This window comes from Globicephala melas, chromosome 6 (assembly GCF_963455315.2).
Source record: "Globicephala melas chromosome 6, mGloMel1.2, whole genome shotgun sequence".
NCBI lineage: Eukaryota > Metazoa > Chordata > Mammalia > Artiodactyla > Delphinidae > Globicephala > Globicephala melas.
Genome location: NC_083319.1, coordinates 66,693,713 through 66,708,053, shown reverse-complemented (window position 1 = coordinate 66,708,053; position 14,341 = coordinate 66,693,713). Strand labels below are relative to the sequence as shown.

At 36.2% G+C, this 14,341-nt stretch overlaps 1 protein-coding gene across 4 annotated transcripts in view; it reads right to left on the bottom strand.

Moving 5' to 3' along the window:
• Positions 1–14,341, bottom strand: part of CNTLN (centlein) — a 331,593-nt gene that overhangs the window by 50,351 nt on the left and 266,901 nt on the right. For all 4 annotated transcript variants that reach the window (XM_060300962.1, XM_060300963.1, XM_060300964.1 and 1 more), the window contains one exon: positions 4,364–4,555. In XM_060300962.1, the coding sequence (XP_060156945.1) occupies positions 4,364–4,555 (192 nt within the window). The remainder of the gene's footprint in view (positions 1–4,363; positions 4,556–14,341) is intronic.

Here is a 14,341-nt window from a genome sequence, read left to right as displayed (position 1 = left end):
AGAGGTGTAATCCGTCTCCCAACCCTTTGAATCTGGCCTGGCCTGCGATTTGCTTTGACCAAAAGTATGTGGCATATGACACTGTGCAAATATCAGATCTAGGCCCTAAATCCTTCTAGCTTGCATCTTTGCCCTCTTGGAATGCTGCTCTGGGATCACCTTCCAACAAATATAGAGGAAAGGCCATTTGGGAGAGTACTGAGGTACCCCAGATGACAGCCAGCAGACCAACTGCCAGCCTTTGAGTGAGGCTCTCTTGGAACTTCCAGCTCAGGTAAATCCTTGGTTTAGAAGAATGCAGTCATATGAGGGGACCCAGCAGACAGCAGCAAAAGACCTACCTAGTGAACCCACTGGATCATAAGAAATAATAAATTGCTGCTGTTTTAAGCTGCTACATTTTAGGATAATGTTAGATAGTAAAAGATAACTGATAAACTTATGAATACTGAATACTTCCTTACTTGAACTTATAAACAATATTAATTATTAAAGTATTTATACATAATTATTAGTTTTTCAAAGCAGAACACCTTTGTGGTATTTGTTGTCTGCGTGGCCCAGGAGCCAGAGTGTTAGGGACACCTAACTTTCAATTTTGACTCAAGTTCCAAGAAAACATGTACTCTGAGATATTATTTAGTGATTTGATATTTTGGTTTTTCTACCTGTAAGACAGCATTGACATACATTAATTCATTTGTTAAATTTAAAAAGTATTAAATAATTTAAATAGAATAAAATATAACTTTAAAAGTATTTGTAGTAGTTATTTCGCTAATTTTTCTAATAACTATAGTTAATTGTTTCTATGAGAACTATTTCCAGGTTTGACTAACTTATTCTAAAAAATATAAATCTGAAAAGATGAAACCATTAACCACACAATGTAAATGTCAGTCAAATTCATCAGACAGACTTTAAATATCTCATTGGTATGGCATATGTAAATTTTAAATTTCCATTAAATATTATATTAATTTTCTTAAAAACCCAAGGCTACCTCAACTTGGCAACTGTATTGAATGCTAAAAGTTTTGATTAAATTTTGTGTTACACAATCTAAATTTCCATCATATTTTACATGTTTACAGTGACATATGGTGTCTTATTTCTAGCACTGCCAGAGTAAGATGTTCCACACTAGTAAATTTACCAAAAAATTGAAGCTTTTGCTTTAATCATTAAACTTAAATTCTTTCCGGGATGATTGTTCATTCATTTAGAAATGACAATCCACAATTACATTAAGCAATAGTGATACTTTAATATAATGATATATTATAAATATTATCACTATATTAATTATGCTATATTACTGTATCTAATTTATTATCACTGTATCATTATATAATGATGCCTTTATGATATAAATGGCTACTCAGCCCTACTCTGAATGGTCCCAGGCTGCTGGTTTTCTAATTTTGTATTTTTACCTTAGCATTTTTTTTCTGTCAATCTGTTGATCATAGTTTCTTGATTCTCTCAATATTCCTGCCTAAAAACAAGCATCCTGGCCCTTAATATACATACTTCTAATTTGCTGCTTTTGAGGTGTTTTCTGCTGAAAAGTTAAACAAATAAACTCATTACAGCTGTATTTTAAAAAAAAGACAAAAGGCAGTAAATGAACCCTGACAATATCTTCAACAGAATAAATTAAGTGGATTTTAAGATAGCTGTTTGATTGTTTTATGTTTTTAGACTTAAGCCTGTTATTTTAGGTGGCTGAAAAATGCTGTAATTTTGACTTCTGGATAATTGAGGGATTACAGAATTATAATAAATAAAACAATGCCAGCTTGATAAATACTTTTGCCAGACCCTCTAAGTCTCACAGTTATTTTGTTTAATCCTCAAAAATCCTTTTGAAGAGGGTAGAAAGGTATTCCTGCTCTAGACCTCTGGAGAAGCTAAGTAATTTCTTCAGTCAGGTCCCACACACAAGAAGTTACTGGACAAAAAATGATCAAAACCCAGGTCCTCTGACCCTTTTCCATTTCCTACAACATAATACTTATCTGCAGCATGACAAAATCTGGAGTAAAACACATATTTCAAAGATGTCATAATGGTAATAATCTATCTTGGTTAGAGCTTTCCTGTTTAAGTTTATTAAACACTTTAAAAATTTTTCAGAGCAAAATGAGTAAAAGCATGGATGCTGGAGCCCTATGGATTGAGTTCTTATCTCAGCTCTATCTCTTAGTAGCTGTGTGACCTTGGACAATTAACATACTCAGTTTGCTTAACTGTAAAATAGATATAATAACAGAATTTATCTCATAGGGTTGAAACGAGTATTTAATGAGTTAACGTTTTTAAAGGACTTAGAACTAGATTGGCAATAGATTATATATAAATTAACAGTAGTTTAAAAACTATTATTCTTCATTATTAACTTACTGGAAAACTGGAAGAGAACATGGTGTATACCAAAAGGTATCCTTTCAACAATCAGGAGGTCAAAAAAAATCACAAATATAAGTTGGAGTACTACTCAATCCAGATTGTATAAAGGACTACAAATTAAACTAAATATAAATAACTGATGTATATATCATTCACTGGAATTTATATGTCACTAAATATTTTATTATCTATCTATATAAAGTTGGGTTCCTTGAGGAAACATGTCTAATATGGGTAAAAATGAAGACACAGAAATGCACATGAGCACTCTAATTTCTGAATGAACCATGTACATCTCAGAAGTACACCTAAGAATTTACATAGAAAAGTCTAATATTAATTGGATAAAATAAAAAAGATGGATGTAGACCTTTAAGAGATTCAAATGTAACCATTTTTGTTTTACTAGGCATAGAAAACATCAAGTAGAAAATAAGCTATTTCTCAGAAATTTATTATGTTAGCAATCTGATATCTGTTATAGGCTGAATTGTGTCCTGGCAAAATTCATATGTTTAAGTCCTAACCTCCCCTTCCAGTACTTCAAAATGTATTTGGATAGGGCTTTTAAGGAGGTAATTAAAGTAAAATGAGGTCACATGGGTGGGCCTTAATCTAACATGACTGGTGTCCTTATAAGAGGAGCAATTAGGACACAGACCTCATAGACTGAGGGGTGACCATGTGAAGACACAGCAAGAAGGCGGCCACCCACAGGCCAAGGAAAGAGGGCTTGGAAGAAATCAAACGTGTCAATACTTTGATCTTGGACTTCTAAACCCCAGAACTATGGGAAAATAAATTTCTATTATTCAAGCCAGCCACTCGGTGGTATTTTTTTTTTTTTTTTTTTTGCGGTATGGGGGCCTCTCACTGTTGTGGCCTCTCCTGTTGCAGAGCACAGGCTCCAGACCCGCAGGCTCAGTGGCCATGGCTCATGGGCCCAGCCGGGAGCGGCATGTGGGATCTTCCCGGACCGGGGCACGAACCCCTGTCCCCTGCATCGGCAGGCGGACTCTCAACCACTGCGCCACCAGGGAAGCCCTCGGTGGTATTTTCTTATGGCAGCCTTAGCAACCTCATACAATGTCGAAACAGAAATTTGTAGTATCAAGAGTATTATTTACTTCAAAGTACTTAGTCTTCCAGAATATTTCCATATTAAAGCATGAAATAAGACAAAAATAAAGATTTACCCTTTTTGTCCCTATGCAGCCTGGTCAGTGTTCCAGGACTCCAGGTTAGATATGGACAATGTCACTTCAAACTTACATCAAGCATGATCTAAATTGCTTTAGGCATTCTCATTAGTCTCACCTTTGTAACTCACACATTCCTTCAAAGTGAGAGAGATTTATATATGGGTAAAAACTAAGGCCAGCCTTACTTTTAAGTTGTTGACAGTCTCACCTGGACTTAGACACAATTCTTTATAAGCAAAAGGAACACTGGTCTTTATTCTCACTCTCAGGTTTAACTTGATTAAACCAACTCACCTTTACTCTGTGCTTCTTCTCCTTTCCCCTAATTCCCTCCTCCTTCCCCATCTCCAACAAAGAACCACCAAGTTAAAACAGCAGCAAAATGTGTACAGGAAAGCAATTCTATTTATGTTGATACATTATTATGTTCAAAAAGAATTCTGTTCAGTGGCAGGCAGAGAGGAGTTGAATAGTGGAATAGAATGATAATGGCCAGTTTCCCTTGTCTCCTAAGTTAGGATTTCATGGTGTCTTGCTATTTTTTCAGAGAATAGTATTATAAGTTACCAGGTAAGAATCTACCAGGCTAAAATAGAAAGATGAGATTGAATGTAGTATTAATAATTTAGGGATTATTTATACCATAATTTACCTTTATTAGTAGAATTAAATTAGAATTGATAGAAACATGTCTTTAAGGATTCAGTAACTTAATAAATGTTTTCATCTTTAATAAAATTTATAATCACCTTTAGTTTACACTGCAATTGCTTCATTTCCAAATCCATGCTCCTTGAAGGGCCAAGTGATGTAACTTGTATCCGTGGAACTGTTACCTGGGCAACTTCTTCAGCCAAACTTGTGATTTCGGATGAAGGCTCCAATTTCTTTAGTAAATCTTCTTTTTCTTTCCGAAGCTCAGCCAAATCCGAATTTAGCTTCTTTTTAAAGAAAATAAATATAAATTTATTATAAAAGTAATTACATTTAACCTAACAATTATCAGCATCAAATTGTCCAGGTAGGAAAATGCTAAAGAAAAAAGTGACACTGATTACAAAAATAGTTATTATAAAAACTACAACATTTCTAACTTCCACTAGTTTTTGCTTAAGGTTGTAGGGCTTGTAAAGGTTAAAACAAAATAGACCAGCTGTACTCAATATCTTTTGGTTGGCTGGTCTTTACTCATGATGTGCTATTTCTTTGCCTTCACATAAACATGGGTGTGCCAGAGATGCACATATTTGATAACCTTGACTTCAGGGCTGATGTACTTAACTGGTAAAAGTCAAGCTGGAGCAGGACAGGATAACAGATGTTAGTTGTTTATCCCACTAGGTAGGTCTTACTACCCTATACAGCAGCCAAAATGCTTCTCATTTAGCAACAGAAACGTTAAGTCCAATTAGCAGAAGAGGCTTATTAGAGATTTAGTTCAAATAAATAGCATACAAACACATTCACTCAGTTTTATGCACTTGATTGATAGTTGACAAGTCCTCTTTGTAATGTTGAGGTAGATTGCACTAAACTCCTTACATTAAAATTTTTAATAACATGAACATTTTACTAAATGGCATACTGGTAATGCTTTTATGAAACTATAAAAGAAACCGCCCTAATGTTAGCCCCTTTCATTCACCCATCTGTAGTCAGCAGAACGCCACCAAGCTATAATGGCATAACAACTTAGAGATCCTTAAGAGGATAACTGCACTATTACTTTATTATTCCAAAGAAGCTTATAATAATGGTAGCTTAACATAAGGAACAATTATACAAAATGGTACTGAAGTCTCTCAGAGGTGGAAAAAATGCTTTCTTTGTTAAGAATTCTAGTTAAAACAGTAGAAGATGTGGCTAACATGTATAGTCATATATATACGGGACATAAGTTACTTAAGTATTAACACTATGTTTAAACACAATTTCTAACAAGTATATCAATAAATCTGTAATTACATATATATTTGTGTATACATGTGTATACTGTTAAATATGAATATTTTAGATCATGAATTCAAAACTAGGGCTTGATATATTTGAGATTAAACTACGTTTTGGTGAAATAACAAGTATGTTTCGGTGAAAAAAAATTTCTTTGGCTATATTTTAACCTATGATCTAAAAGCGTGTTTTTTTATATTTTTCAGAAAATATTCATCCCTGGATTGTCCCAAAGGTAACAAATAACATGAAAAATCAAAAGCAAACTCATAATTTCCCTGAGTCTGAAAATCTTCCTGGTTATCATTCAAGGTTGAATACATCTCCCTCCCTGTTTATTAATTCTCTGTGCCCAATCGTCAGGTTCTATAAATTATGTAATATTTCTCATATTCATTTCCTTCTGCCACTTTCTTTTTTTTTTTGCGATACGCGGGGCCTCTCACTGTCGTGGCCTCTCCCGTTGCGCAGCACAGGCTCTGGACGCGCAGGCTCAGTGGCCATGGCTCACGGGCCCAGCCTCTCCGCGGCATGTGGAATCTTCCCGGACCGGGTCATGAACCCACGTCCCCTGCATCGGCAGGTGGACTCTCAACCACTGCGCCACCAGGGAAGCCCCTGCCACTTTCTTAATGCAGACTCATCATCCCACTAAGACCACTGCAATAACCTTTCCCCTATGGGCAACCTTTCTCTACGTTCAAATCTTTTATACAACTTCCCAAGACAACACTGACCTGTTATTCTCTTATTCAAAACTCTTCAGGGGTTCCTCAGCCCAACAGAATAAAGCTCAGATGTTTGTGGTTATAATAAAGCTCTGTAAGATTTAACTTCAATTTGTGTTTCAGTCCTACATCATCTGCAGTCAAACTTGTCTGCCCTTCCCCAAAACTTTCAGCCATTTCTACATTGATGACTCTACACATGGTGTTTCCTTCTGCTGAAATCTCTCTCATGCATAAGAGTAGCTTAGTATTTCCTCCTTTATGAAATCTTCTCTGCAGTTGTCTCCTTTTTTCCAACCAAGTAGCTTCTCCATTCTCTTAGCTCCCATAGCATTATGGCTGTTCCTCAACCACGGCCCTAGCAAAGGCTTGAGAGAGGACTGTGCCTTTGTTAACCTATGTATCCACCCCCACCCCCCTACCATGGTATCTAAAAGCAATGCTTTTTGTATACTAAGAAACAGAAGAAAGGTTTCAAAAATTCAAGTCTACCTGTTTGTCGCACAGATGGTGCTATAAACATTGATTTCAGCTTTTATATATAATCTTTCTATTATTTTATTACCATATAAATTAAAATACACTTTTATTAGCAATGTAGTATTATTAAGCTTTTACTTAAATAGTATGCAGCAGAACATTTATCAATCCTAAAGTTAATGTTCTGCATCTAAATTAGACATTTTGAGATTTTCATTTGTTAAGACATAACTCATGGCTACAATTCTAGGTGGAATCTCAGGCAACACAGAAGACTAAATTTTTAAAAATCTTTTAACATCTTTATTGGAGTATAATTGCTTTACAATGGTGTGTTAGTTTCTGCTGTATAACAAAGCGAATCAGCTATACATATATGTATATCCCCATATCCCCTCCCTCTTGTGTCTTCCTCCCACTCTCCCTATCCCACCCCTCTAGGTGTACACAAAGCACCGAGCTGATCTCCCTGTGCTATGCGGCTGCTTCCCACTAGCTAGCTATTTTACATTTGGTATATATGTATATATGTCCATGCCACTGCCTCACTTCGTCCCAGCTTACCCTTTCCCCTCCCTGTGTCCTCAAGTCCATTCTCTACATCTGCATACAGAAGACTAAATTTTGATGAGGATCTGTTCTTCCTGGTGGCTTCTCTCATTTGTTAAACTTGTATGCCATTAGATCTATTCTTTCCACAGTGGCAAATCCTGACATTATAAATATACCCTTCATTGAGCAAAGACCAAGACAATAAATATATCTCTTTAAAAGATATGCAATTATACCATTCAATTTAATGGTATAAAAATTTAGTAAACAAAGAAATATTGAAATTATGGAGACAGTAAACCAAATGACTTGCAATTTATTAAAATATAAATCATGCTTTGATTAAACTGTTTTAACTCTATAATCCTTAAAACATATTTCTGATGTTAATTATATATGTCTAGAAATGCTACAGAGCACCTGTCAAAATAGAAGAAATAGACAAATCACACATTCTATCAGTTTTGAATCCTTTTGGACAAGTAATTATGGCTCTATTACTAACTTCTCTCAGTTTAAGCATTCTATTCCTTAATTGAGAAGTTTTATAGATGAGACAAGAATGATAAATAATAACTTTCTTTTGTTTATACTTGGTTTGGAATGTGAGACTTTTGTGGTGACCTTGTTAGAAAGTGATTGTGCTGTTGGGACTTCCCTAGTGACGCAGTGGTTAAGAATCCACCTGCCAATGCAGGGGACACGGGTTCGAGCCCTGGTCCAGGAAGATCCCACATGCAGCAGAGCAACTAAGCCCATGCACCACAACTACTGAGCCTGCACCCTAGAGTCTGTGAGCCATAACTACTGAGCCAGCGTGCCACAACTAATGAATCCCGCACGCCTAGGGACCCTGCTCTGCAACAAGAGAAGCCACCGCAATGAGAAGCCCGCATACCACAATGAAGAGTAGCCCCCGCTCACCGCAGCTAGAGAAAGCCCGCGTGTAGCAACGAAAATCCAGCACAGCTAAAAATAAATTTATTTAAAAAACAGTGATTGGGCTTCCCTGGTGGCGCAGTGGTTGGGAGTCCGCCTGCCAATGCAGGCGACGCGGGTTCGTGCCCTGGTCCGGGAAAATCCCACATGCCGCGGAGCGGCTGGGCCTGTGAGCCATGGCCGCTGAGCCTGTGCGTCCGGAGCCTGTGCTCCGCAGCAGGAGAGGCCCCAAAAGTGAGAGGCCCGCGTACCGCAAAAAACAAACAAACAAAAAAAAACAAAAAAAAAAACAGTGATTGCATTGTAAAATCTATCAATAAATTAAAATTACTCTTAAAATTATTTTTCTTTTTTATCAGAAGCATGATTCCTGTTTCTATATTATTACCTTTCCATATCCAAAGATTTAAAAATATTTAAGTCATATTACATTAAAATCATAAATAATATTAAAACACATAGAAGAGTCATAATTTCTGGATTCTAATTTGGGGTCTACTGCTTACCAGCTGAGTGACACTGAGCAAGCACTTGACGGTTTCTCTGTTGAAAAACAGAGATGGGGCTTCCCTGGTGGCGCAGTGGTTGAAAGTCCGCCTGCCGATGCAGGGGACACGGGTTCGTGCCTCGGTCCGGGAAGATCCCACATGCCGCGGTCCGGGAAGATCCCACATGCCGCGGAGCGGCTAGGCCTGTGAGCCATGGCCGCTGAGTCTGCGTGTAGGGAGCCTGTGCTCTGCAACGCGAGAGGCCACAACAGTGAGAGGCCCGCGTACCGCAATAAAAAAAAAACCACCAACAACAAAAAAAGAAAACAAACAAAAAAAACCCAGAGATGATACTTGCTTACCTAGCAAAGGTAATCTTGAGGGCAGAATTTTTTTTTAAATCTGTGATAGCACTTGGTAAACTTTAAATTTACAGTATTATTGTTAGCATTATTAGCTTGTGGAAAATGCTACCATACAGAGTCTAAGAAGTGTCCTAAAGGCTGAGGACCTGAATTAATAAAAAGCTGTGCTATATACATACACACACATACAAATACCAAATAATTCTGTAATTTCTCTCATGACAGAAACTTTACTTTGTCTTAAGTGACAGTTATTTGTTTGATCTTAACTTAGGATTCCCTACTAGGATACAAGTGCAGTTCCTCTACAATCTTTTTTTTTTTTTTCCGGGTATGCGGGTCTCTCACTGTTGTGGCCTCTCCCGTTGTGGAGCACAGGCTCCGGACGCGCAGGCCCAGCGGCCATGGCTCACGGGCCCAGCCGCTCCGCAGCATGTGGGATCTTCCCGGACCGTGGCACGAACCCGTGTCCCCAGCTTCGGCAGGTGGACTCTCAACCACTGTGCCACTAGGCAAGCCCCCTCTACAATCTTCTAAAAATCGATTTCAACTTAAAAGTTGACGTCAATGAGAATAATACTGAGATTTGTATTGATTTAACCAGAGGTTATAAAATAGAAGTTAACACTATAAAAGTTTAAAATGAGACACTAGTTATTAATTATTTATTTAAATATAACATTGAAGAAGCGTTAAGTCTCTAAAGAGGAAAGAACCCTCTAAGCAACTGTAAGAAGAAACATGGAAATATTAGAGAATTCATTATTCAGTAATGAGCACTGTGGTAGGCAGAATTCTTAGATGACCCCCAATGGCCTATGCCCTTGTATGTGTGTTGGAACTGTGAATATGATAGGCTATCACTCCCATGATTACACTATTTGCATTATGTTTGTTATATGCAAAGGGATTCTGTAGATGTAAATTATGGTCCCTAGTCACATGACTTTGAGTTAATCAAAAGTGAGATTACCCTGGCTGGTGAATAATCAGGTGAGCCCTTTAAAAAAAAGTCAGGGGCTCTTTTAGCCAGAGGTAAGATTCTCCTGCTGGCCTTGAGGAAGTAAGTTGCCATGTTATGAGAGGACTACAGAGGGGGCTATAACGTTAAGGCCCTAAGGAAGACCTCAGGAGCTGAGAATGGTCCTTGAGCAAGAAAACAGGTACTTCAGTCCTACAACCACAAGGAACTAAATTTTCCCAACAAACACAGAAGCTTGGAAGAAAAGCCTGAACTCCAGAAAGAAAGGCAGTTTGGCTGCTTGTGATACTCTGAGCAAAGGATCTCACTAACCTGTGCCAGACTCCTGACTATGGAAACTGTGAGGTAATGTGTATATCGTTTCTAAGCTGCTAAATTTGTGGTAATTTGTTACATAACATGGAAAACTAGTATGAATCCCAAATTTTAAAAAGCAGCCCCTTTTTTGAACCTATTCCTTTCTCCCTTATTTCCTCCCTACCTTCCCTTAAGCAAGTGTCCTGAATCCACAGTACATAGTTTGTATAACATCCTCACTCTGGTTTTTCTTTTCCTCATCCATAATTTTGTGTTTATTTTTTCAATAGCTCTAAAAAAACTGTTCCAGTTTCTATGCTAGAAATATAAATTGCCTCTTCCAGATCTGCATTTTGTAGTTTAATTGCCAAGCAAAAAGCCTCTGGCCAGAAGTTTCCTTTTGTTGCTCTCAACAGTAATCCCATGAACAGGGTAGATAAGGCTCCCTGGTTGTACTCTCCTTTATTCTCTTACATGGGAGTTCATTCATGCCTTTTGTTTATTCTGGGCCCCAACTGGATATTTTCTGCAAGATTTTGCTAGGTAAAATCTACATTCAGGACCTGACTCAATATCTGTGATTCATTCCTTTTTACATACTATGTGGTAGGCACTGTATTAGCTCTATATTTTCAATGATAAAAAAGTTATAATCCTTGCCTTTAGGTAGTTACCAGTCTATAACCTAGAAATATATCATGATAAACTACAGTAAGTGCTATGGAGAAACAAATCGGGGAGCTAAGGGAACTGCTGCTGCCTTCAAATCCTGTCTGGTAAATGCAAGTTACAGCCAGTTCCCTTCCGTGTACTCCTCCTGATTTGTTTTGTCAAAAGTTTCCTGGAAGCTCGATATAACATTAAAGGCCATGGCTAGATATACAATCATCCTGCTTTCCAACTTTTACTCTAGAGAAGGCATCTATCAGAAACTGCTGAGTAAATTCAGGGCAGTCCTGATGAGATGGAGGGTCTCTTCTCCAGCAGGGAGCCTCGGTAAACATTTTAATGTTCAAGAATGAATTATCAGAAAAAATAAAACAGGGCCCGTGGAAAACATTCTTATAGCCCAAATGAAAAGAAGAAAAGGGTTTAGAAAAAAATAAAACCAGAAAGAATCATTTCCCTAATCGCCCCCCAAACAATATATTTTTAGAGACTCTCTGATCTTGCTGTCTCCAAAGAATAAAATATTCAACATCTGCCTATTCAATGGACATGATACTAGTTGTGTAAAGAAAATGGTTTTGAGTGTTCAATTAGTTTAGGAGCAGTAAAGGAATAGGATGCGGTATAACTTCTCATTTCTAATAAAAGGTTGATTCTGACCTAACTTTTTTTTTTTTTTCCTGGACAGTAACGACTTTATAGCATTGAAAAACACTATTCAGTTCTCCTCATATATTTTTCACCACTGGATTAGAAACTTAAAATAATGAACCATTTAAAAAATTTGAAAATGTTCTTAGTTGGGATAGTGGGATCTGAAAAGTAGACACATGGAAATGCTAGAAAACCCAGCTTAACATGAGGGTGAATGTCAGGGTCACAGGAGCAGGATTTCTGGGAAGCCTATGGAGGAAATAGTTGGTGGCAGAAGGATTCTTTCCAGTCCACACTGGGGCAAAGGTGAGATGTCAAATGTTAGAAAAGGTCAATAAGTAACCAGAGAAAGTGAGGGCTAGTTTCCATCTATAATGATAGTGGAGTCTCTTATTTTTCTTTCTCCTTTTGAAACCCAAAGGCCTTGACAGTCCAAGTAGGGAAAAGCAATCATTTATTGGGAATGGTCTGTTTCCAATTACTTCACCAAAATCTTTAATCTTGAATTCTGCATAGAACTGAGAATAGTGAATGAAATCATTTCATATTGAATACATAAGTTCATTTATATCTCACAATCAGTTTTTTTCTGGTTCACATTTAAGCAGAGGCAGCAATTTTAAAAATCCTATATTATGATCTTAAAAAATTATAACATAAGGATTTCGTTACCAGAACTAAAGCAAAAGAGACTGAAGAGAAAATTCTAGTTGAACAATATCCATGTAAATTCTATAGGCAAGACTCTCCTAGAAAGTCACCATGATCTTAATGATATTCCTCCCTCCTGTGGATAGTATTAATATTCTTTCATTGGGAAAATTTTTCTTTTACAAGGAATAAAACTGAAAGAAATAAAATTCTGCATGTCATCCATGTATGGCTAAAAGCACAGTCACTTAATTAAAACATATGAGTTACAAAGAAAAGTACATAAATTTCTAGGTCACTAGCAAAATATTTTCCATAAAAGTACTTATCTAGAAAGATAAATAGTTCAGATTAATAACTCTTCCAAGTTAGTAACAAGTGTTTTAAATTTAAAACATGCATTTTCCTTCGTTATGATACCTGAGATATTCAAGAAAAAGAATTAAAAATTAAAAACCACCAACCAAAAAAAAAAAGAACAAAGATCTTAGGCAGAGGTGGAATTATTTATGTAACAAAATTTTCTTATGAAAAATATACTTAGTTATAACAACACTCATTTATAAACTATTTTCTGACAAATTCAGTTATTAAAAGCCTATACTATGTTTCACAAAATGTCAAGCAAATGAAGGTAATATAGAGGACTTTTTACCAATGCTTTTGCTAGTAGTTAGACTTCAGTAGCCTTTAGAGACCATTAAGTACCCTTTGGCTAATTGGCCAATGGTAGATTAATCCTCTCTTTATTCTAGCAGCACTATTTTAACACCCTTTACACTCTGTCAGTGTAGTGTCTGAATGACAAAATAATATTGTGCATGAATAATAAGCAGAAAAGTTAAAATAACATTTCATGTTTCACATGCCATACCTATGTGTCAGAAGAACTTTTCTTTTTAAGTCACTGACATTCAACTTTTTTAAACAATCTCATGTTGACATCTTACTGAGGTGAATCTTCCTAATTACTGCTAATTGCCTACCAAGAAAAAAACCCTTTTCATGAAGTACAGTTGTCTAGTACAGATGAACCCAGCTCTAGTGTGCAGATTAAAGGCAAAGCGTGACACTTAAGGTGCTACTTTGTTATAAGGTCATACTAAATATGGTTTGCAATTAACAAAGCAGTTTTTATGGTACTGAAAATGCCAATCTGTCCTGATGTGCTCAAATTAGATTCTATCAAAGAAATATGGATATCTGCATATGGATAAGAGATATGCTACTCTCATAACATTTACAAGGAGTAAAATTAATTCAATGCCCTTATCCTTTGTAATGTAAGTTCCAGATAATGCCCAATAATTATTCTGTAAATTTGTCTGAATATTATTTCTCAAAATGAAAATCAACATTATTATTTCAAATGTCAAATTGCTTAAAAGAGCTTACTAATACTTTTAATTTTTAAAACAGCCCCCAATACTAAATACATTTAACATGTATCTTTTTATTTGTATTCATAGCTTTGACATAATAGGCATTTATAGTAACTATTAATCTATGTGATACTAGCAATACAGTGTGTTTCAAAATAATCTGAATAACAAAACTGATGAATTTTAACTGGACTGAAGTTAAACCACATTGTTTAAACTTCTGTTTCCACAACTACAGAAAAAGAATCAGCAAAAATGTATTATATGTGAAACTTGGAAAACTAACTAATACAACTGACTTTCAAGTATTCATGGAAAAACAATCAATGTTTGGTTTATTCATAGCAAGAACTGCTCAACTGTAGGTTTGTTATTATTTCAAATCCTCTACTGTAGTTACTAAGATAAAATTCCCCTTAAAACGTACATACCACATATTAAATACAGAGACAGATATATGTAACCAAAAGTATATCCAGAATAATTCAGCATTGTCACTATTATAAGAATTTCTCAATGTTCATATGGTAATATTACAAGTTCAGTTTCAGCCCTCCAGATATTTGATCTACGCATGGCATGCTTACCAA